The sequence below is a fragment of the Dioscorea cayenensis genome, chromosome 14, assembly GCF_009730915.1.
Source record: "Dioscorea cayenensis subsp. rotundata cultivar TDr96_F1 chromosome 14, TDr96_F1_v2_PseudoChromosome.rev07_lg8_w22 25.fasta, whole genome shotgun sequence".
Taxonomy (NCBI): domain Eukaryota; kingdom Viridiplantae; phylum Streptophyta; class Magnoliopsida; order Dioscoreales; family Dioscoreaceae; genus Dioscorea; species Dioscorea cayenensis.
The window spans coordinates 18,776,380-18,800,239 of record NC_052484.1 but is presented as its reverse complement, the minus strand read 5'-3'; the positions used below and the strand labels follow the sequence as shown (position 1 = coordinate 18,800,239).

Sequence of the window (23,860 nt, the reverse complement as noted above, 5' to 3'; positions counted from 1 at the left end):
TGAAAAGAGAGGCCTCAAACTGTGGAAGAGAAGCTCCACGGAGCAATAGGCTTCAATTCAACCAATCCGGATAAGGCTACCTATTTTCTTTATAATAAAATAATAATTCAATTTGTTTTCTATATATATATATATATATATAATGGTACATTTATTAATTATATTCGATAATAATAATAATTTACTGGTCTCTATAATTTTTTAAATTTAATAATTAATTAATTAATTTTTGGTTACTCTCTTCAATATTAATCTTTTTGTTTTAGAGGGAAATCTTCCCACTTCTTCTTTATTTGGGATGGGGGGAAGAGTAGGAATAAAAGTGCTTAAGCATTAATATCTCATTTTAGAGAATAAAGACAAGGATTTATAGCCATTAGCATGTGGAGTTAAGTTGGTTAAAAATAACAAAAATAATAATACATGTCTTACTATAGAAATTGAGAATATAATCGACCTCTATTGTTGTACCAAAAAAAAAAATTTTACCGAATGACTTTGTAGTGACTAACAACAATCTAAATCACTTAGAAATTTTGAATCAGTGATGTTGTAGATCCAAGAAAAAAGTTGAAGGTGATTATTCAACTAACAAATTCGGTAAATTTATTTAGTAGAAATAGCATTGCTCCTGAATTACCAAACAGGCAGTTTGGTGACCCAAAATTTGCAAAAGAAAGGAGCCATACCACATGGCATGATATCCGCCGCATTTGGATGCCATGTTCAAACAAAATTCTCCAGTCTCTCAAAATTCTCAAGTCTCTGAAGCTGCTTCCAAACCTCCCATCTTGCAATGGCAGTTAGGGCATTCATACCTCTTCTGTAACTTCTCCCCAAGTGAAGCACAGGTCTTCTCCAATTCACATGTCTGCTTGTTTACGGTTAAGAACTTTTAATAGTTCTGAATCTTCTGATTGAATGAATGAATGAATGAATGAAGAAAAGCATTCATAAATTTTTTTTCCCTTTTACTGTTTATTTTCTCACCATGCAAACACAATACCAGTCATTTAGAATTAATAAGCTCTTGAACCACACCTGCAACAGCCTCTTGAAGAAAAACAACCATTGGTGAATAAAAGTTTGATGTGAGTAGAAAGATTAGTATATTGAAAAGGATATTCTGATAGTTCTTGCAATGATTTTGTTTCTTGAACAACAGCCTCAACAAGAAGCCATCTCTGTTCAGTATTAGCTAGCTCCTGACAGATCTGCAATGAAAAATCATTGTACAAAAGAGCAGTCTAATTATCATCACAGATGGTAACTAGTATATCATCCTAAATGGCTCATTTCTACAAGAAAAGTGTTTTAAAGCCTCTAGTTGAGTTCAGCTTTTCATTCCTTGGTGTTAAAGGAATATTATTTGCTTTTCAGTAATTTTAATGGAGATAAGTGTAGAATGATTCACCTTGTGGTGATCTTGTAGTTGTTCTTGATACTCTCTGCTTGTTTTATCTATCTGAGATTTAATACATGCAAGCTGCCTCTCCAAATCTTTTAGAGATTCTTGCATGTTGAACTTTTCCTCCTTGTTATTGGTACTTATACCTGCTAAAGACATGATCCCTCATGTCATGACATAAAAATACATACTAAAATCAGCATCTAGTAGCATCATCTTATGAAAGCTCTCCTCTGTTTGATATTTTTTACAAGCCAATTCATGAAAACATGTGCTCGAGGAGTTTTCACAAAATATTATCCTATTGCTAGATCTCTATAACATATTTGACTATGCAATATGCACTGCATGTGTGCTTCCCAAAGCGCAAGAAAACAGGTGTTTAACCTCAAACTCTCAAACTGACAAAAGCAAAATAATACATGTGTAATAAACACAATTTTCATGTTATGATATATAAGGAATAAGGAAAAGAAAGAGAAGAGGAAACACTAAAAATAAGCTATAAAAGTTAGAGAAAGCAAACCAACTTGAGTTAAGTATCTGCATGGATGTTATTAACATAAAAGATGAAAAATGCAATGCTCAGTTATTAGACAGTCATCAAACTTTTATCAGAACACTTGATCAAATAAGTTCAGCTGAATAATTTTCCTAAGAAAGAATTTTATCAATTTATATAGTCAGTCAGATGGATAAGGAATACAGGGTACAATATTTTCTTGGAAATTGTTTGATTAAAGTGCACCATTGTGCAGTTGAATCTAATAGGCAGTGATCATATGGGTTTAGATAACAGTAGCATGTAAATCCTAATCTGTGGGAGCATAAGTAATCTCGTACACTTGAAATGAGCATCAAAATACACAGGTTGTGAAAGGTCTCAAAACTATATTTTCTGGCTAGACTTTGGACACCATTAGGTTTGTAGTGTGCTTTCTCCATAAACAGAAGGAACCAGCCTCTGAGAAGGGGATCCCTTAATGGGTCCCTCCAGTAATCTTTCTGACTCCTTTATGTCCTAATGCTAGAAATATTTGGCATTGGAATCAATAAGAATGGTTTTGCCATTTGTGATGACAAGGAAACACCATTCAAATTCAGCATTTCAAGGTTTCTAAGAAAAAAATATAGGAAAGAAACCCATACAGCCATGGAGTTAAAAAAATTAATAATAATAAAAAAAATGACTTGAACGACTGGAAAAAATTAAATTAACAAAAATATTTCTTGCCATTCTTTGATGAAGTTCCAGGGTATTTTTTCTGAAAAGCTTGGCCTGCAATCTCTAGAAATTCCCTGAAGAGTTCATTGTGTAAAAATAGTCAAAACAATAAAAGAAGCAATGGGCAGCTACTACCATAAGTTATGAGCATATTAATTCAGTACAGAAGATGTGCAACTTGTGTTCATTTAACATTTAAAATTCTGAAAGTGATGAGAGAATAGTACAAAATATGAAGAATACATTGCAAATGAAAAATAGGAAGAAAGCAAGATTTGATGGGGATGGTACTGTATGATAAGAAAGGAAAGCCTTAACCATTAAGCCATTTAAGCTACTTGTGTCAGATTCAAAGTTCTGATTATCTTCACACTTAGTGCTAGATTATTTGGTGATCATAAGTGATGAGAGAATAGTACAAAATATTTTCCTTGGTCTTTATTATTTTGTCAAAAATGAACCAGCTATCTCCTCAACAGATAATCCTTTTATCTATATTACCCTGATCACCCGCACATACACTTACCAGCAAAAGTTGGTTTTTCATTAGTTATAAAATTTACAACTCTCACTTCAACATGTATTGTTCTTCACATTAGCCCTACTTTTATCACCGATCGAACATGGCAACCCATCTCCTGTCATCCTTTGAGGTACATAGAAAAGTACATGGTTTTCATCCTCACTTCAAATGCATCTATGGGACATTCAAGGTATTTTTATGTTAAAGCATGAATACTCTGTAGAGCATGATAATTAAAGAAGTCAATAGACAACTACATACTTTCAGTGCACACTACAATACTTGTATGCTGCCATGGATGCATAATAAAAAAAGACGGTCAATAAATGTATGTTTTCTTCTTAAAAAAAAAAAAAGCAATACTATAATATATCTAACATCTCCAGTTTAAACTCATAGGAACCCATCACCACATATTGAATTAACCTGTTGATCAAACCTGATGTCTGAATTGGAAACAAGATATCCACAAACCAATAACAAGGAGAAGATGATCAGATTCACAAGGATCAACTTATCAACAAAATGTTCATAAAAAGATATCCAACCTTATCTTCTTGTTCAATATTTGCATCCTGCCAATGAAATTATCTCTGCAAGTACATAGGATGTGACTATTCAGCCATATATAGTGAAACAAAGATCATAAGACAGGGATCATTATATATATGTACCGCAGAACTCCTGTCTCATTCTTCAATCAGCAAACAACGATTAGGCACATACCAGAGGATAGTCAGGAAGAGAATCACCAAAGAAGAAGAAGAAGAAACGAAACAAACCCTAGCTTTGGAATATCACCTTGAGCTGATCAATTGCAGATCCGAGCTTAGATATCTCCCCTTGAAATAGAGAAATCCTGGCCTGAAACCAAACAAGCATCCATTATCAATCCGAGAGTGAAGAGTACAATATATGGATAATCGTCCATCAATTTGAAGAATAGAAGAGAAGAGAAACACCAGTTGGGCTTGGATCGTGGCATCGCACATGGAGAGCTGAACCTGGGAACCCCGGAGCTCTCTCTCAGCCACCTCTTTCGCCCGCTTAGCTTCATCCAGGGCGGCATTAGCAGCATCGGTCGCAGCAACGACATTGAGGAGCTTCTTCTTGAGATCCGAAACCCTGCGCTCTGGATCGGCAACGAGAACAAGAGGATCAACAGATGAAATGAGGCAGGAGGAGAAGTAGAAGAGCATCAATCCGGAAATCCAAACCTCCTTGAGATTTCTCGGCAGCGAAGTCTCTGATCAGCGAGAGGAGTTGCTTCTGGGGCTCCATGGACGCCATGGATGATGAGCTCTTGCACTATCGATTCCTTCTTCTCTCGAAGGTTCGAAGCCCAGCGAGCGAATTCAAAAGAAGGCGCGAAATCCATCTCAAGATGTGAAAACCGGATCCCGAGGCAAGTCCTTATCGGGTCGGACCAGGGATATAATTTCGCAGACCCGAAACCCGCTAACCAACCCGACAGAACGGTTCGGGTGAGAACATGAATCCGACTAGTTTCCCGCCATTCATGATATAAAAGTCCTTATCGGGTCGGACCAGGGATGTAATTTTGCAGACCCGAAACCCGTTAACTAACCGACATAATGGTTTCGGGTGAGAACATTGCTTCTGCGCCCGGATCCGACTAGTTTCCCGCCAAAACCATGGCGTTTTCCCGCCATCCCTGAACCTCAGGGCATAGAAAAAGGGCTTCAATGGCGGCGAGGGCTTCAGCATTCGTTCTGCTCTCCGATCGCTGTATCTCCTTCCAAATTCGAAGAAATGGATGCCAACGAGGAAGCCATGGCTGCTCACAAGCGTTCCTTCTTGGATTTCATCGATCAAGATGTAGGTTTCTCCTCCCTTTCCTTTTTCAATCTCAGCGTCTGCTGATCTTGATCCGTGTCTATGGATGGTTTGGAGATGATTTCAGGTGGGCAGGGGGGTTTACATGAAGGCTATCAGAGACATGATCCAGAACAAGAAGCATCGCCTCATCATCGCCATGGACGATCTTCGCAACTTCAGCCTGGATCTTGCTCGGAGGTGAGTGTTGAAATCTCAAATTCATGTTTGATCATCTGTTTTCAATTTTTTTGATGGCCATTGTGTTTGTGTTTTCAGGTTGATTCGCAACCCCAGCGAGTACATGCAGCCCCTTTCCGATGCGGTGACCGAGGCCACGCGTGGTGTGGATCCTAAGTACCTGAAAGAAGGGGAACATGTGCTCGTGGGCTTCACCGGGCCTTTTGGCTTTCACAAGGTTACACCTCGGGACCTCATGTCCTCCTTCATTGGATCCATGGTCCGTGTTGAAGGCATTGTCACCAAATGTATGCTTCTTTAATCCTTGTCTTTTTCTTTGGATGAATCTTTGTGTTAATTAGGGGAAGTGATAAAATTTCACTGGAATGGTCTGTGCTTGATGCTGCATTCACTTATAGGACAATTTCTCAGTCTTTAGCTGGTATATTTCAAATCATTTGGCTTTGAAGTTTTCAGTGTTTCAATTGCATTCAACTTGCAGAAAAGAAAATTTGAAAACTGCTATGAGTTATATAACTTTTCTGACACATAATAAGCCATTGGTAAAACCTGTCATGCAGATAACTGTTATTTTGATAATCTGAAATGTTGGTGTATATTTTGGTGAAAATTATTGGTGGATCAAATAAAGATTTTGCATCTTCTTGGTTGACAGTAGTACAGATAAGTTCATTAACAGTGGGTGATGCTTGGCTTGAAATACGTAAGAAATACATTAGTTATCTATTAAAATGTGGTAATTCAAACCTTTTTTCATTGAGAAAATTCAAATATAAGCACTTCAGTTAAATGGTTTATGCCATTCCCATTAGTAGGCCAAGAATTAATTATTTCATTGGTCTTGTGAAGATCAATTTAGCAAAAAAATTAATGTATTGTTATGTGATTGAGCAGTTTGAAGCTTTTTCATTCCTGAAGGGATGGCAAAGTGTGAATGTCTCTAGTGATAGAAAATATATTATGGTAATGAAATAGAACATGTAGATTCAACATTTGGTTCCATCAAGAGGCAAATAGAGGAACCAGAGCATAACTAGCCGGTGCATTGAATGGTACTATGTGGATGGGTTTCTTCAACAGTAAATCTTGTGCCTTTGAGATTAATGGCGCTTTACACATGAATATAAAAGCTTTTAATGGATAATAACATAAAATGTTTGGAGCAGTTAAAGTCAAAGCTATAGGGACCAGAGGGACAAAAGATGCCTAGGGTGGTATGCTACATGGTTGTCAATGAATGTCATAAACATAGCACAAGAATAGCACTAATTGAAGTTAGAATGGTGAATGACCATATAGTAATGAACATGGGTTATGAAGATAGCACAACCGTTTTCATATTGAAAGAATCAGGCTAACCTCCATGTCATCTGTATGGTTAGGCTTAATATTTGATCAGATCCATCAATTGCTTTTACTTATGTTCTTTACAGAGATGACTTTTCATTTTCTTGCGAAATTAATGGGTAGCAAACTTGATTTTACCTCCCTCAAATTATCAGAAAGCAGGTGGGTTACTCTTGGCTTTTCTACCTTTTTTTAATCAAGTTTCGCTAGCTTTTTACTTGTACAATAAGGCTAGGTGCAATAGGAGTTGTTTATAGCTTGATGTTAAGAAAGTCTGTCTCTGTATCAAGTTAATGCATAGTAACCTTATTTAGAGAATGTGCTGCTGGGAGCCTTGTACTAGTGGCCCCACTTGTTTATCTTATACAATAGTATTCTCATCTTATAGATCATATTTCTTGCTAAGATCTTGAAAATAAAATATAGATTATCCTCTTTTTTCACTTATTCATATTCAGCATGATAATCTCTCTAAGAATCTTATTTACTTGTGATCACTGGTAATATTATTGAAACCCCATGTGCATGGCTTAATTAATAATTTTGGATCTAATGGGAACAAATGTTTTTGTGTGTGTGGATTCAGTTATAATTTTGGATCTAACGAGCAGAAATCTTTGTTGCCAATTATATCTTGTCAATTGCAGGTTCACTTGTGAGGCCCAAGGTCGTTAAAAGTGTTCACTTCTGCCCGTCAACTAATCAATTTACTACTCGCGAGTATAGGGACATCACATCAACTATGGGATTGCCCACTGGGTCTGTGTACCCAACACGGGTAATGATTTTTTGTCTATTACATGCAAGTCTAATACCTATTCCCAATGTTGTATGTTTGTAATATGCCCTTCTTTTTTATGTACAACTCAGGATGAGAATGGGAACTTGCTGGTCACTGAGTATGGACTATGTGAATACAAGGATCATCAAACACTATCCATGCAGGAAGTTCCTGAGAACTCTGCTCCTGGCCAACTTCCAAGAACTGTGGATGTCATTATAGAAGATGACTTGGTAGATTCTTGTAAACCTGGGGACCGTGTAGCAATTGTAGGAATATATAAAGCTCTTCCTGGGAAAAGCAAGGGCAGTTTAAATGGGGTTTTCAGGTCTGTTTCCTAGTATATTTAAGCTGTATCAACTTACTGTTATTATTGTTCTCCTTTCATATTGGAAATTCCCTTTTATTCACTGCAGAACGGTTCTTATAGCCAACAATGTTTCTTTATTGAACAAGGAGGCAAATGCACCAATATATTCTCTGGAGGACTTGAAGAGAATGAAGGAAATAGCAAAGAGGAATGACACATTTGATTTACTTGGAAATTCACTTGCACCATCAATCTATGGTCATTTATGGATAAAAAAAGCAGTAATTTTGTTGATGCTCGGTGGTGTGGAAAAAAATTTAAAGAATGGAACACATCTACGAGGGTAAGAATTATAGTTTGCTATGAGTATTTTGTTATGAATAGGTTGCTATGAATTAACATGAAACTGACTCTCATTGCCTCTATCTTTTCTTCTTTGCAGTGATATAAACATGATGATGGTGGGCGATCCTTCAGTTGCAAAGTCACAACTCTTGAGAGCGGTCATGAACATTGCCCCGTTAGCTATTTCAACTACAGGTCGGGGTTCATCTGGTGTTGGGTTGACAGCTGCTGTCACTTCAGATCAGGAAACTGGTACACCCTGACACAATGCTTCTTGATTTCCTTTTTAATGGTACTGAAAAACTCATTAATTCCTTATGTCCAGGGGAGAGGAGGCTTGAAGCTGGCGCAATGGTTCTTGCAGACCGAGGTGTAGTTTGCATTGATGAGTTTGATAAAATGAATGATCAAGATCGTGTTGCCATACATGAAGTTATGGAGCAACAGACAGTAACGATTGCCAAGGCTGGAATACATGCATCATTAAATGCTCGATGCAGCGTAGTTGCGGCTGCAAATCCCATATATGGAACTGTGAGTGGTGATTCTCTTTTGGTTCTTGTTTACTATGTAGTGTATTAACATCGACTTATTTCCTTCAGCAAGATGTTTTCCTTTGCACCCATGTTGTTCTGGTTGTAATTGTATGAAATGGTTTACAGTATGACAGATCATTGACCCCGACGAAGAATATTGGATTGCCAGATTCATTACTTTCTCGGTTTGACTTGCTCTTTATAGTCCTTGATCAAATGGACCCTGAAATTGACCGACAGATTTCAGAGCATGTTTCTCGGATGCATAGATATTGTGCAGATGATGGAGGTAATAACATCATGATTCCTTTGTTCTCAGTGCTTTAATTTTTGGCATTCCCTTGCAATATTGAATTCAAATGATACAGGAATGGGGGCCTTCAGTAAAGGTTCAAGGTTTGCTGAGGAAGATGATAATGAGATTAATGCACCCATTTTTGTCAAATATGATCGCGTGCTTCATGGGCAGGAGAGGAAACGAGGAAGAAAAGGAAAAAATGAGAGACTAACCATCAAGTTCCTTAAGAAGTACATCCATTATGCCAAAAACAGGATCCAGCCAAAGCTGACTGATGAGGTATATTTTCTTTATTCTCATGTTGGAGAGCCTGTAAACCTCTGCATGCAACACCACTGTGAACTTTATTTTTCTTTTTAAAATGTTCACATCTAGATATTTACTCTGTTTTATTACCAAAACTTATAGTTTAAGAGCATTCCTGTTTCAGCTGGCTGTAAACCTCTGCATGCAACACCACTGTGAACTTTATTTGTTCTGGTTACATGGTTGGTCTTTCTTTTGATTACGCTTATCTCAAGGAAACTTCCCTAATTTTCAAGCATGCCTCTGTAAATGAACCAGAGGCATCATATTTGGTGACTTTGCAATTGTGTGGATTTGTAAAAATTGTTGCAGCTTGAATAGTTTGTTTACACTAGCAGCATCATCAAATGATATCTGCAACTTTTTTTCATGGTTTTTTACCACAGGCGTCTGATCATATTGCAACTGCTTATGCGGAACTAAGAGATGCTAGTTCAAATGCAAAGGTTTGTTTTCTATTTTGTTTATGAGCATATTAACAATGATTTTTATTTATTTATTTATTTATTTATTTGATGGTGTCTGAACTTGTAGTCTGGAGGAGGAACACTCCCAATCACTGCTAGAACCTTGGAGACCATTATTCGTCTCTCAACAGCTCATGCCAAAATGAAACTAAGAAATGAGGTGAAGTGCTTTAACATTGGCAGTTGCTTCTGTATGCATTGGTTAAGCAGCCTATTATGTTGATGGAAATTGGTCACTTTATTTGTTATTATCCTTCTTCCCGAGGTATTTCACTTGTAGTTTCAAATCCACAAGGATAAATAAGTTGGGTAGACCAAGAGCTCTATGATCAATACTCAGTACCTTCAATTTGGGGTAAATCAGTCAAATTCTCAGCTGGAATTCATTTTACCTTTATTACCTGATCTTTTGATGTAGGTTTTGAAGGTCGATGTTGAAGCTGCACTGCAAGTTCTAAATTTTGCTATTTACCATAAAGAGCTGACTGATATGGAAGAACGAGAACAGAGGGAGAGAGAGTTAGATTTGAAAAATCGAGCTGATCAGGATGCTGGCAATGATGGTGGCAATGTTGAAGGTGGTGGCAAGTAAGTATATCTTTTTAAGATATTAATATTTACCTATTTCGACATGCATGTCTATTCACTTGCAAAACATTACCTGTTCTATTCAATTTATCATTCTCCATTCTCTTGTATATCTTTTCTTGTGGAATCCATATCAGTGTTCTTTGTCTGCAATTGTTTTGCAAATAATTCCTTCAATCAGTCCCTATAGTGACATTGACCAGTATTTAATGGAAGTTTTTATATGCTTGTCAGAAGGGCATCACCTAACATTCACAACAATCTATAACTCAAGTATAACTCAAGTACCTGATTCACCCTCAAGAATCCTTTAGCTTCTTTGCTTGATTTGCAGATACATGGCCATCTAAAGTTAGTTTGAAGGGCATTATAATCCTTGTAGCTTAACTTTGAAGTGCTTTCCTTAAGTTAAACTTGCATAACCATCTGAGTTGTTATATTTAGAAATAAATCCAAGTTCAGTTAAGCGGAAGTGAAAATGAGTGACTTGAAGCGTTCATAGGTTAAAACCTGAATGATGTCTAAAAGTGCCATTAGCATTTGGCCCCTTGCTCATGTATGTGATGTATTTTGGTTATTCCAAAGTTTCAATTATGTATCCTAAATATGTTTTCTACGTGAAATTATTGACATAATTAACTGTTAGGAACTTAGGAGAGATGTAAAAGGAATGCAAAGATGATATTTGAAGTAGAAGGTTCACATTCTGATATCTTAACTAAGAATTCATGAGGTTCTTTACATTACCAGTTTGCATTGTACAGTCAAATTCATGAATGTTTGAGTGCTCATTAGGGAAGATTTGCACTTCTCTTGATACCTTATCATTTTTTTACTGTACCTTAGATGTTGGTTTTCTTTCACATTAATTTTGAGATAATGATCTTTTGTTTCTCGCGTCTGGGTATAGTGCCACAGTAGATGCGATGGATGTAGATGAAGATCATGCTGGTGATGATATTAGTCCAGAAAGGTAAAACTAGCCATTAAAGCTGTCTTCCATTCTAGACTTAAGCTTGGTCAAAGCTAAACTTTTTGTTTGGTTTCTTCTGTGACATGTAGATTACAAACATTTGAGACAATCCTAGGTCAGCATGTGGTCTCCAACCATCTGGACCAAATATCTATTGCAGATATTGAGCATATTGTCAACCAGAGAGCAGATGAACACTTCACAAAGCGCCAAATATCGTCAATGTTGGAGGTAATTCATAAATACTCTTTGTTATTGACATTTTCAAGATATCTGGTTAATTTTTTTCTTGAGAAAGAAAATGCTTCAATTGCAATAAATTTAGGGTTCATTCTGAATTGGTTTTCCCTTAAATAACTGTTTTGTCATGTGGCACTAGAATCAATACAGAAACCTCTGTTAGTTTCAGCCATGGATAACATTACTTATTCTTTGCATTCTTTGATTTTTGTCTTTGTTTTCACAGAGAATGCAAGAATCCAACAGAATAATGATCAGAGATGGAATCGTTCGAATTATTTAACAAACCAAAAACATCACTGAATTCAAGAATGTTTGGAACTCGGGTATTTTGGTTGTACTTTTATTTGTTTTCCAGCATTATAGTTAGATCATCTACTGTTGTTTTCTCCTTAAGTTTTCTAGGCCAAACTTGCTAAGATGACTATATATATATATATATATAGCATAGATCTTGAAATTGCACTTGTTCATGCTGATGGTATTATATAACAGAGGTCGCTAAATTGATAATGATTTTTGTCCGTTCAATCATTAATTTGTTTTAAATAATCATATTTTTTTTTTACCATCCAACAGGCTCCAAAATAAGCTGCTGATTTTAATATTTAACACAAAATCGAGCTGTGTAATTGTCTCTAATCTGTTAAAACGTTATCTTTGCATACATTATTATTTTGCTATAGTAAGTACTCTCATATCAAAATGTAAATGAGAGATGCCTCAACTAACTCAATTTATTATCAAAATCTAGCATATGAAGTAAAAAATAATTGAAGAAAGAAAAAAAAAAAGTACATAAGTTACAATCAAATGCATGTGCTCTCACCTGTCAATGAAACAATAGAGAGGTCAAAAGAAGGCATAAAAAAGAGAGGAAAAGGTGGGAAGAAAGCAATGATATGCGTCTCTGATGATGCCTCTGACAAGAACCAAGCCAATGCATGCATTGATCTTTGCCAGGCTTTTTACCATTTCCATCTGTCAACCCCCCTCTCCCATCCCCACCTTCACACACTCTCTTTATCTTTCTTGTGACCTTTTTATCTTTTTAATGTTTCATTTAAATTGAGAAAGCAAAAGATGCCACACTTCACTTCTTATGTGACATTATTATCAGTGTCTTAATAATTTCAGATACAAATCAAATTACATAATTACATATATATATATATATATATGAATTTCCATCTTCTATGTACATTCAATCATCAGTTGGATCATATGATCTAATGACCGACATTGATGAACAATATTATTATTTATTATATTGTTCTGAATAATAATTATTATATATTTTACTGTATTATCCATCAATATTAGCTGTTGGATCTCGATCCAACGATTGATAATGGATATTTATAAATTTTTTATCTATGAACGTCCATAGAAAATTGGTCTTCACATACACGTGCGTATATGTCGGTGTTACTTTTATTTTGTTCCATGTGAGACCATTTAATTTATGCTGCCCACAACCTAAATCTCACCGCTGGAGCAGGAAGTCATATTATACCAACATGCAGACATAATTCATACACCCAAACTTCTCCTTCTCATCAAGAAAATGCTCAGCCAACAACTACATCCATGGCCAGTAATCCTCACAATTCTCTTCCTGTTGCTTCATCAAGGTAAACACCATCCCTTTCTCCTCTCTCATTTCAAACAACTCATCCATATATAAATAGTAAATACATAATCATTAAATAAATAATTGTACATCATCTTTCTTTTCTTTCCAATTTTTAAAACAAATCATACATAAAATCATAAAATCAATAAATTAACTTCACCAAAACAAACATCATGTTTTTTTTACCTTTATATTGTAAACAAATCATAAGTATATATAAGCACAGGACATGGAGCTCGCTGTGGAATGAAAACACCAACTGTGCAGCAAACACAGGTAGGCTTTGGCACACCGCCGGAGTTCACAGTGGTGGTGCAAAACAGCTGCCCGGTGTGTCCGGCCATTGACATCCATATTAAATGTGGTGGTTTCTCTCAAATACTTGCTGATCCTAGATTTCTCAAAGTGATTAAAGATGATGACTGTGTTGTTAATGGAGGCTTGCCCCTTGCCCCCTTGCAGAAGATTTCCTTCAACTATACACACCAGAAGCTTAGCATGGCACCAAAGTCATGGTACTTTCAGTGTGAATAGTTCTTATTCAGTGTAATTGAAGAGCAGTGAACCCATGCATGCAAGTGTTTTATATTATTTGGTGTTTTATTGTTTTTGTGTCTTGTGTATTGTATCTTGGTTTCTTTGGATTTATTTTGGCTTTAAATTTTTCATATTGTTCTATGCTAGTTCTTGTGTGAGTTTGTGTGTGTGTATACATAAAGATTGATTATGGATTAAATTTTTGTCTATTTTTCTCTTTAAAATTTTATTTATTTATTTATGGTTTCAGGACATGAGTGTAAACAATAAAATATTTTACCGGAATATATAAATTTAAATATGTAATTTGGATATATAAATGAATAAGTGAATCATTATTTTTTTCAGTTATTCTTATAAATATAGACAAACCACGTGCTATGGAAACACACACAAACATGGAGCACTTGTATATTTGTACAAACTTAATAACTCATGTTCTCATCTTGGCGTGAGATTTAAACCTGTGTTTTTAATAAAACACAAGTGCTAATAGACAAATTCATTTCACTCATGACCACAAATATTTGCACTTTATATCGTTGTGGTTACAATTTTTTTTTTTTTATAACACAAAAACTACTTTAACTTTGCTCCGATTGTACTTGTGGATATAATGGCTTATTTTAAAGTTGTTCCCAACGATATGTCAGTGCCACTCAGCAAACTCACCGGACTTTAAAATGTGTCATTTTGATCACAGGTACAATCGGATAAAAATTAAATAATTTTTGTATTATAAAAAAAAATTTTACAGCCACAATATTATAAAATACAAATATTTGTGGCCATCAATAAAATGAACAGCTAATAGACCAAGCGGCCCTAGGGACATATGAATCATCATCTTTGGAGAATGCTTAGCTTTTAGCAATAGATCTATAGCGGGTCGGATCTATAGTATGGATCCGACCCGTTAGCACTAGTAGACACGATGCCTTCGATCATCGCGGAGCTCGCGCACGTCCTCGCGTCGCCATGCTTGGCCCTCTCCGACCTCCACCAACTCCACGCACTAATCCTCCGCCGCAACCTCGCCGCCTCCCCGCATCTCCTCCCTGCCTTCAACCGCACCATTCGTGCCCTCTCGAAGCCCCACCCTTTCGCCGCCCTCCGCCTCTACTCCCTCTTCCTCCGCTCCTCCCTCTCCCCGGATAACTTCACCATTCCCTTCCTCCTCAACGCCTCCGCTGCGCTATCTCTCCTTCCTCTCGGCTCTGAGCTCCATTCCCGCTCCCTCCGCACCGGCCTCCTCCCTTTCCTCCCCGTCGCCAACGCCCTCATCGATATGTACGGTAAGTGCGGTGATCTTTCTGTTGCTCGGAAAGTGTTCGACGAAATGCGTGTGAGGGATATCGTCAGTTTCAATGCATTATTGGGTGCCCACGCTCGCGTTGGGGTTGATATGGCTGAGGCACGGAGACTGTTCGATGAAATGCCTCAGAGAAATGCTATTACTTGGAACGCAATGGTGGTTGGGTACGTGAATTGTGGAGACTTGCGCTCCGCGCGCGCGGTGTTCGACGAAATGCCCGCGCGGAATTTGGTTTCTTGGACTGTGATGCTCATGGGGTATACCAAGAGTGGGTTGATGGAGGACGCGAGTGACTTGTTTGATGAAATGCCGGAGAGGAATTTGGTTGCTTGGACCATGATGATCACCGGGAATTCACAGAGCGGGCGGCCGGAGGAGGCATTGGCGTTGTTTCGGGACATGGAGAAGGCTGGAGTAGAGCCAGATGCCGCAGCGATGGTTGGGGTTATATCGGCTTCAGCTCAGATTGGTCGTGTTGAGCTTGCTAATTGCGTTGGTACTTATGTTGATCAAAAAGGTATTGAGAGGAATGAGCGTGTGCTCACTGCATTGGTTGACATGCACGCTAAGTGCGGTAATGTGGATCAAGCTTGTCGCTTATTTGACGATATCCCCGTCCCGGATGCATTCTCCTACACTGCTCTCATCCATGGCCTTGCATCCCATGGGCAGGCATTGAGGGCTCTTGAGCTATTTGACAGAATGCGAGATGAGGCTATCAAGCCTGACCCAATTACCTTCGTCGGAGTGCTTACCGCTTGTAGCCATTCAGGGCTTGTTGATGAAGGATTAAAGTTCTGGAGGAGCATGGTGCATGAATACAAGATCGAACCATGGCCTGATCATTATGCCTGCATTGTAGACATGCTTGGTCGTGCCGGGAGGCTGGAAGAGGCTCATGATATGGTTAAGAGCATGGCGACGGGGTCTCATGCTGGTGCACTGGGTTCATTGCTTGCGGCATGTAGAACATACGGCAATGTAGAGATCGCAGAGAGCGTCGCGCAAGAGCTTTTTGTTTTGGAGCCTGAGAACACTGGAAACTATGTGCTTCTTTCAAGTATATATGCTTCAAAAGAACAATGGGGAGATGCAGCTAGAGTCAGATCCATGATCAAAGAAAGAAGAGTGAAAAAATTGCCTGGATATAGCTGGGTCGAAGATCCCCACAGAGAACAAAGGTCACAGACTAAATCACCATAGCAACAATCGATGTTTCTTATATTCAAGAAAAATGGGATGCACACATCAAGAGAAATACATTAAATATGAAAGGAATCAGAAAATGTATGCCCTGTTTATTTTAGGGAATCATAAGTGTGCATCGATGATAATATGGACATAGCTGCAGAAGATGATACGGCATTACAATATACATGCAGTGCGAAAGTCAGCCCTCATCCACATATCTGAAGTAAATTAACAGCTTGACTTTACTGTATCTATGGCGAAAACGAGATCATCGAATTTTGCACCTGTTACTTCTTTAACAATGTTGCCATCCTTGAGTATCTTGAATGTTGGAACAACTCGTATCCCCAACTCTTTAGCTAAGGTCTGAAAATACAAAAGGAATTTAAATGGTGTCACGGAAAACAGAAATACAAATGCATTGGGTACGGTATGCCATACCTTGTTTTCTTGATTGCAATCAAGCTTGAGGAAGACAACATCAAGGTACTTCTCTGATAATTCTTTGAATTTGGGAGCTATCACTTTGCAAGGGCCACACCTTCAAAAAAGTATAGAAATGAAAATTTATAAAATGAGAAAGTATCACTAAACTAACTGCTTATTTCTACTGGCTTGCCTTTATAACAATGTCTTATCCAAAATGAACAAATGAATATGAGAAAGTAAAGAATCTAGGTGCTGCATCAATTTTCCAAATAGCATAAATGATTAGACTGCCTAACCTCTCCTTGAAGAATCACTAAGCAAGAAAAGAAATAAAAATTTTCATATGTTTGGGTACACCATTTAATTCTCACCGCTGATTGATCAGCCCACTCTGTTTCTAAATTTCAGCCTTTCTATGGATTTAACGCCTCAGACACTAACTATTTCCAAACATTGACCAGAACAGCTCTATTTGTTAATGAGCTACCTCAAAAGATTTTATAGCATATGATATCTAGTGAAAATTCAACCAATAACTATTATCTGGTGAATTTGGTCAATATATTAATGTTGCTTCACGAGATATTGTTTTAAATCCCTCAAGAAAATACATATCATTTACACAAAAATTTAGATTGCAGTTGAACAGTACAATGATGCTTGATAGAATTAAATTTTCAAGGTTTATCCACCCTCGACCTTAGCCATGAACTTCAGGACGCAAATCGATAGCAAAGAATTAAATTATTATTGGCGATTACAAGCAGGATCAACCATCACACACTATTAGCTTTCCCTACTTCTGCACAATCATTCCCTATGCATCTAGCCTTGCAAAACACTTCAACACTGAACAAAAGGCACTATATTAAGAAAAGACAAAGAACAAGCCATGTTCTTGTACATAAAACCCATCTCAAATTGCAACATTCTGGAGCTCATAAGTGTTTGACAAAGTTATGAATTATTATTGCACAGCAAAATGTCATCATTGATATTTGAATTCTGTATATAGTATTAACACCATTCTCCACACACAGAAACTCAAATTAAATTGATATCTAACCATATTAAAATGTTAACCACTCTCCTAATATCACTCCCAGCAGAGACAGCAACCCAATGTTCTCCATACTCAATACCCACACCACCACTCCTTTTTTATTGATCTACTTGAACTACATGGATCATACATACAACCAGCTAAGATACTTCCCTATCCCACTGAAAGAAATTCAATACTTAACTAAGAATCCTGCTCTTGTTTTTCATCAAAATAATTCAAACAAACAAACAAAAACTTGGTAATTTCCAATCCCATTCTTCCTATCTACCTATCAACACCACACCAGCAAACTCTTTTATGTCATACATATGAAGTCATGGATCATATGTAGAACCAGTTATATTACTTCCCTATCCCAGTGAAAGCAATTCAATGCTAAACTAAGAATCCTCCTCTGGTTTTTCATCAAAATAATTCATAAAAATAAACAAAAACTTGGCCATTTCCAATACCATTCTTCCTATATACCTATCAACACACACCACCAGCTAACTCTTATAATAAACCATACATTCAAAATCACAGTTCTAAATCAACTCAATCAGAGCACAGACAAGTATAAGCATTTCATCAGGAGACAATCAAAACCATGAATCAAAATCTTCAGGATCAAACACCAAATCAGAAGAAGAGAGTCATACCATTGGGTGTACATATCCAGGACGACGATCTTGGACCCGGAGGCCTTGACGAGGGGCCAGAACGTGTCTTTGCACACCTCCGTCACCTGTCCGACGGTCGGCCCAGCGATCTCCAAGCTCGACCTCACCGTCACGATCCGGTTCGCCTTAGCCCCACCATTTTGCCTTTTGGAAACCACTCCTCTCAGAGCCCGCGGTTGATCAGGGGAAGCGAAGAAGGCTCGAACGAGGCCACTGGAGCTTGCCGGAGAAGACGACGACGGCGAAGGCCGGAGAGAAGACGGCGAGAGAGAGATCTGGAGCGCCATTGGAGACAACAAGAGAGTGGTGGCGTCTGAGGAAAGAGGGTTTGTGCTTGTTGGGGCTTTTCTTTGTTCCGGCGATAACGATTTTACGATTTTACCCTTGGTTGTTGTGGTGATAGTTATGGGTGACCATGGAAGTGTGGGGGTATTTTGGTCATTTAACAGGTATTTTTTGAGTGAAGCTGAGTGTGGGAGTAGCTTTCTTTGGGTTGGGGGGGGAGAAAAATCAAGATATTTGATATTGTTTTCTCAATTAAATGGTTTGTTTTTGTGTTATTTTATTTATTTATTTATTTATTTTTAGGTAAAATGAAATTTTTTTTAAACAAAACACAATAGATTTGACCGGTCATTTATATATCAATACTGGGAGTTCTTTTGATAACTTAACTCTATTAATAAGGAGCACGTTCAATTATCAGATTCTTACTTTTTATTTTTTTTTTATAAGAGCAAAGAATTGAAATAGAAGTGTCTGTCCAAACAATAATAATAATAATTTATTATAAAAAAAATAATATAAATTTTATATTAATATTTTACGGAAAAAGATTTTGACTGTATTGGTGGTTGTATGAGACAAATGTTCAATTTGTATTAATATAATATAGTTAGTTATACAGAGATAAGTTCATATATACAATAAAATTTTAATAAATTTAATAACCGTTCAAATATGTAGACATTCCTTTCGTTGATAATATTCTTTAATATATTCGATCTTAGATAGGCGTGAATCAAATCACTGTCATATAGGATAGGTAGACAAAATTGGATTAATTATAGAGGTTTTTTTAATTGAATTTTTTTTTTTTTTTTGTCCAAGTGAAAATAATCTGTATTTTTGCAAACATATCTATTTCACTGAGTCTCTCTCTCACCGAGTCTCTCTCTGAGTCAATACCCAAATCGTTATACCTTTCATGCATGTCAATACTTGCGATAAGAATTTTGATGCCGAAACATTCTATTCTTCCATGTTTTAGTAGTAGTAGTAGTATGTATAATGATTTATGGAGCTAAGTTTCAAAATGCAGAATAAAAACAATCACTATTTGTCTAACGGAATGTGATGTTAATAATGAATGGACAAACTCATGATTGAATCCCTCAGTCGATAGTACTGTTACAATACTGTGCATATAATGTAAAATATTGTATAAATTCTATAGCAATAATGTTCATTCACTATTCATGAGTTTCCTGTAGAAATATGTCATTTCACTTCACTTTAAGATTGCATAGCAAGAGAATTTATTAACTCGATTTGGTTCCCGAAATATCTTCTGAATATGTACATGAAAAGACTTTAATCGCACGGCCCATGTGACTTCTAGCTGAGTTAATAAATCTCTAGGGATCGTTAAGTCACTGTAACTAGTGCACCATCATACATGCATATCTCTTGGCACTCCCTTGTGAAGCAGATTGCACAAGCCTTAGCAGAGCAAGTGGGAGTGGGGCCCTCACACACATGGGCGCTGGAACCACCCATACATAACCACTACTCACACTCTCATAAATGTGCTCTCACCCAAGATTTGAACTCTTACCACTTATAAAGGATTCTATTGTGGACCCGGCTACTAATAAACCACTTGGTCATTGGTAAATAAATAAACATGGTTAACCTTGAAAATTTTAGTTATTAAACAATGAAATTAGATTGCATTGGGCAATGCGAACTAGATCCAATATTAACACCATTTATTTATTTATTTATTTATTTATTAGAAAGGTGATAAGTGCCGTCATACGAGGGGTTGTCAAAAGCTATATAAATATAGTGGTGCACATTACTGATTTACAACGGTTGATATTAAACTATACTGGGCCATTTAACAACCCCTGGGGTTTTAACTCGGTTAGATATCATATAGAGCAATTAGAATTATATCACGTTGACGCCTAAAAGATTTTCAAGAACTAAACCAAGCTGATAAATTCTCCTATCATATAATCCTGATATAATCCTGAAGGGGAGGAAATGACATTCTATTATAGAGGACCCAATAAATAATGAATAAACAATACTGCTACAATATGTTTTTTTCCTAATATTATTTATATAATATTATATAGTTAAACAACAGTACAATCGATCCAAGGATGTGGCCTTGGATCTATATATTCACCATTTAAGTAATAATCTACTGTAGTGGGTAGTGGTTGTGTAACACCATTTATTTTTATTCAAAGTTTTAACATATATCAACTCTTTTTAAACTATGGCAGAATGGATTCATTCTACAATAATATATTTAATTCCGTATTTCCATTTGCCAATTAATGGGCCTTTGAACAATGTTAATATTGAACTATTTGCATGCTGGGGGAGTTGTTCTTAATTAAAGTTTCCATTTTACTCTCTCTCTCTCTCTCTCTTTTATTGTTTCCATTATGATCATGAGAGATATGAATTAATTTAATATGTTTCTAAGGGCTACTAATATTATTTTTATCCCTTAAAAATTAAAACCTTTGTTATGTAGCTTTATTAAGTTTTGCAAGGATGTCTATATATTAGTATGATGAATTTTTTTTAATATTTGATAAATATGGATAAGTCATTAGAATGTACATAATGCTAATTTTATAATACATCTGTGACTCTCAGCAGAGGTTTGAATATAACTCTTTTACTAGGTCATAATGAATTTATTCAAATGCTTCTTTGCTAATTTGTAGATGGTTTGCAATCATGTTTTTTATACTAATATCTTCTTGATTATTCTAAATACTTAAAAAGAGCTAGAAATATCATAATTTGTTTGAATCTTCATAACAAATTTACTAGTTGAAAAGACTCTTCAAATTCATCAAAATTGATAATAATATATTTATTCAATTAGGCATTTAACTCATGTATTGATCTATCATCAAAATTTACATATTTTTTATAAAATTCTAAAAATCATACAATAAATTAAATAATTTTCATCCTTGTAAGTATCTTTCTCTTTTAAATATTTCATATATTCGATATATATATATATATGTATATCATCCAGACAAATCACACGAATAATGAGTGTCGTGGTACTGTAATGTTTATCTATTATTCATTGTGTCTCATGTAGGAGGAGCCATCATTGTTTTATGTATTAACTCGCATCACATATTAAGTTTTTAAAAGTCGTTAAGTCACTATAATTAGTACAATATTTTACTTATTTGTTTTTTATTAATCCTTTGTAAGACGACACTTGTTACTTTGTCAAACAAAATATATACACACATATGTATCATCCACACAAATACACCTGTTGACACTCACCTCAAGGTATATCTCTATCTATTGATATCCACATACTTCGATTCCCAACCGACAATGAAATCCTCTTAATATTTTATCTATATCCGCCAAAAATAAAAACAAAAAAATAAATAAATAAATAAAATAACTAGAGACCACATTAGAACCCAAACTTAATTAACCAATTATATATGAGCATTTCACCTTCATCCAAATACATTCAAATACATGATCTTTTGTTCTAATCTTAATTATCTTGAAAAATCCTTTCTGTTATTTCTAAATCTATCATTATTTGTTTTAATTCTTAAAATATAAAATATTTATTTTAGCCATTTGAATCTGTGTTAAAAAAATAAATAAATAAATAAATGTATATATCTAATTATAGCTTGTGGTAAGATAAATAAAATACATGTAGATTGATCAAAATATATGTTAGATAAAATACACAAAACCCTAACCCTAACCCTAACCCTAACCCTAATTCTAGATCCACAAAAAGAGGATCTTCACAAGAAACCTATCCATGTCCAACCTGGCATTTGCATGGATGCAATCTCATGCACTTAAATTAATGTTGTGGTTGCCATCTCCACATGCCAACCCAATCCACCACAACTCTTCCTTTTTTCCCTCTTCCCTTCCTTCCTCCATATAAAAACTCATCCCTTCTTCTTCTCTTCTCTCTTCCATTTCCTTCATGACCTTCTACTTCTTCTTCTTCTTCTTCTTCATAGAATTTACATGGCTACATGTGAAGAGCTAAGACAATTCTTTGACACACCATTACAAGACATCAAGACACCTTCTATCTTTGACTCCTTATCTTCATGGAACCAGCTAAAAAACATTAACAACCCTATTGAATCCTCCTTCACTGAGATCTTTGGTGAGCTCCACTTCCATGAAAAGACAGAAACTCCACTGTCCCCTGACTTGAAGAAACATCCCTTAGACCCTCCTCCTGGTGTTCCAAAGAACCAACAAAACTTTGATTCTTTACAACTTTGCACTGAAGGACTTGGTTTTGAGAGTTTAGCTGATGTTGAAGAAGAAGACTTCATGAATGATGATAATGATTCTAGTGAGTATTTGAGTGGTGGTTGTAGATTAAAGGAAAGCCGGCCGGTGACCGATTATTCGAGAAGCTTATCGGGGAAAGCCGGCAAAGGTTCTCGGAGTTTTCCGCCGCCTATATCAACTTTAGGAAGGAGTGGGAAGCCATTGGTGTACTTCAAGTCTTATAGAGATGATGGTAGGTTTATTCTTAGAGAGGTTAGAATTCCTACACATGAGTTCTTGCATGCTTCTAGACAAGATGGAAGACTTAAGTTGCAGTTTGTTGTTCATCCAAATGAGAACAATATTGTTGTTAATGGAGGTGCAACAAGAGGGGGAGAAGAAGAAGAAGATGATGATGATGATGAACATGAAGAGATGGTTAGTGATTAGTTTTGGATTTACTTTGTTTGTTATGATTGAGTTTGAATACATGAGAGTTTTGTTGGTTAAGTTGTTCTTTATGCACATTGTTTGTTGAAGAAATTAAACAAGAGAAATAATCAAGTGTTTTTTTTTGTTTTATTTTTATGTTAAATTAATATTCCAGAAGATAATTTGAAGGAAGAGGGAGTAATTGAAGATGCCATTGAAGTCTCTTTCTCATGAAAGGTGAGAGTGCAAGCGAAGTTTTACTTGGATAGAGGTACTCAAACGTATGAATACAAATATTCAAAATATTTTGACTTTTTAAATAAAGTAATTACCTTAATCGAGATGCAAAATACTCATGTATTTATTCAAAATATATATATATATAATTTGTAAATATATTTTTAATATAAAAATACAAATAAATAAATATATTAGTAATATATTATAATTAAATATGTATATATAAACAAATTTTTTTCTATAATTTTTAACACCACTTCATTAAAATATCAAACACACCAATACATTATCATGGTTCATGTGGGAAAACTTGAGTCACTTAAATAATTAATTTTAAATAAAAATTTTTTTAGCGATTCTATTTTTACCGAATAGATTTATATTAATTTCTCACATCCTCATGTCATTATTTTTTATATATAA

The 23,860-nt window shown here is 35.9% G+C and overlaps 6 protein-coding genes across 6 annotated transcripts; 4 read left to right on the top strand and 2 right to left on the bottom strand.

Annotated features, from left to right (window-relative positions):
• Positions 1-3,518: 3,518 nt before the first annotated feature.
• Positions 3,519-4,539, bottom strand: LOC120276222. Its single transcript, XM_039282944.1, has 5 exons — positions 4,374-4,539; positions 4,119-4,288; positions 3,958-4,020; positions 3,831-3,850; positions 3,519-3,582 (listed from the first exon to the last, which is right to left on the bottom strand). Exons 1-5 carry the CDS (start codon positions 4,444-4,446, stop codon positions 3,519-3,521), a joined length of 390 nt encoding a protein of 129 aa, XP_039138878.1. The 5' UTR covers positions 4,447-4,539.
• A 323-nt stretch (positions 4,540-4,862) lies between these two features.
• Positions 4,863-11,908, top strand: LOC120276534 (DNA replication licensing factor MCM3 homolog 2). The gene is made up of 16 exons (XM_039283295.1): positions 4,863-4,995; positions 5,081-5,193; positions 5,272-5,480; positions 7,188-7,318; positions 7,411-7,649; positions 7,738-7,974; positions 8,074-8,228; positions 8,302-8,510; positions 8,639-8,801; positions 8,881-9,089; positions 9,503-9,562; positions 9,651-9,743; positions 10,002-10,171; positions 11,082-11,144; positions 11,234-11,375; positions 11,611-11,908. Exons 1-16 carry the CDS (start codon positions 4,930-4,932, stop codon positions 11,665-11,667), a joined length of 2,316 nt encoding a protein of 771 aa, XP_039139229.1. The 5' UTR covers positions 4,863-4,929; the 3' UTR covers positions 11,668-11,908.
• Positions 11,909-12,852: 944 nt separating this feature from the next.
• LOC120276321 (uncharacterized protein At1g05835) lies at positions 12,853-13,756 on the top strand. The gene is made up of 2 exons (XM_039283045.1): positions 12,853-13,018; positions 13,247-13,756. The coding sequence occupies exons 1-2, from the start codon at positions 12,952-12,954 to the stop codon at positions 13,552-13,554; spliced, it is 375 nt and encodes a 124-aa protein (XP_039138979.1). The 5' UTR covers positions 12,853-12,951; the 3' UTR covers positions 13,555-13,756.
• Positions 13,757-14,347: 591 nt separating this feature from the next.
• On the top strand, positions 14,348-16,225 carry LOC120275788 (pentatricopeptide repeat-containing protein At3g29230-like). Its single transcript, XM_039282486.1, has one exon. The coding sequence runs from the start codon at positions 14,492-14,494 to the stop codon at positions 16,073-16,075; it is 1,584 nt and encodes a 527-aa protein (XP_039138420.1). The 5' UTR covers positions 14,348-14,491; the 3' UTR covers positions 16,076-16,225.
• On the bottom strand, positions 16,142-18,549 carry LOC120275789 (thioredoxin F-type, chloroplastic-like). The gene is made up of 3 exons (XM_039282487.1): positions 18,200-18,549; positions 16,505-16,604; positions 16,142-16,429 (listed from the first exon to the last, which is right to left on the bottom strand). The coding sequence occupies exons 1-3, from the start codon at positions 18,505-18,507 to the stop codon at positions 16,292-16,294; spliced, it is 546 nt and encodes a 181-aa protein (XP_039138421.1). The 5' UTR covers positions 18,508-18,549; the 3' UTR covers positions 16,142-16,291.
• A 3,830-nt stretch (positions 18,550-22,379) lies between these two features.
• Positions 22,380-23,526, top strand: LOC120275990 (protein FAF-like, chloroplastic). The gene is made up of 2 exons (XM_039282729.1): positions 22,380-23,203; positions 23,373-23,526. The coding sequence occupies exons 1-2, from the start codon at positions 22,508-22,510 to the stop codon at positions 23,382-23,384; spliced, it is 708 nt and encodes a 235-aa protein (XP_039138663.1). The 5' UTR covers positions 22,380-22,507; the 3' UTR covers positions 23,385-23,526.
• Positions 23,527-23,860: the final 334 nt, after the last annotated feature.

Excerpts from the sequence above, each read along its gene's own strand:
- LOC120276222 (XM_039282944.1), bottom strand. The coding sequence starts at position 4,446 with ATGGCGTCCATGGAGCCCCAGAAGCAACTCCTCTCGCTGATCAGAGAC. Across the intron at positions 3,851-3,957 it reads CTGCAATTGATCAGCTCAAG|AATGAGACAGGAGTTCTGCG; the intron begins GTGATATTCCAA and ends TGCTGATTGAAG. Across the intron at positions 3,583-3,830 it reads AATGAGACAGGAGTTCTGCG|GTTAATTCAATATGTGGTGA; the intron begins GTACATATATAT and ends TTTGATCAACAG.
- LOC120276534 (XM_039283295.1), top strand. The coding sequence starts at position 4,930 with ATGGATGCCAACGAGGAAGCCATGGCTGCTCACAAGCGTTCCTTCTTG. Across the intron at positions 5,194-5,271 it reads AGCCTGGATCTTGCTCGGAG|GTTGATTCGCAACCCCAGCG; the intron begins GTGAGTGTTGAA and ends TTGTGTTTTCAG. Across the intron at positions 10,172-11,081 it reads AATGTTGAAGGTGGTGGCAA|TGCCACAGTAGATGCGATGG; the intron begins GTAAGTATATCT and ends GTCTGGGTATAG.
- LOC120276321 (XM_039283045.1), top strand. The coding sequence starts at position 12,952 with ATGCTCAGCCAACAACTACATCCATGGCCAGTAATCCTCACAATTCTC. Across the intron at positions 13,019-13,246 it reads CTTCCTGTTGCTTCATCAAG|GACATGGAGCTCGCTGTGGA; the intron begins GTAAACACCATC and ends ATATAAGCACAG.
- LOC120275788 (XM_039282486.1), top strand. The coding sequence starts at position 14,492 with ATGCCTTCGATCATCGCGGAGCTCGCGCACGTCCTCGCGTCGCCATGC.
- LOC120275789 (XM_039282487.1), bottom strand. The coding sequence starts at position 18,507 with ATGGCGCTCCAGATCTCTCTCTCGCCGTCTTCTCTCCGGCCTTCGCCG. Across the intron at positions 16,605-18,199 it reads CTGGATATGTACACCCAATG|GTGTGGCCCTTGCAAAGTGA; the intron begins GTATGACTCTCT and ends ACTTTTTTGAAG. Across the intron at positions 16,430-16,504 it reads ATTGCAATCAAGAAAACAAG|ACCTTAGCTAAAGAGTTGGG; the intron begins GTATGGCATACC and ends TTGTATTTTCAG.
- LOC120275990 (XM_039282729.1), top strand. The coding sequence starts at position 22,508 with ATGGCTACATGTGAAGAGCTAAGACAATTCTTTGACACACCATTACAA.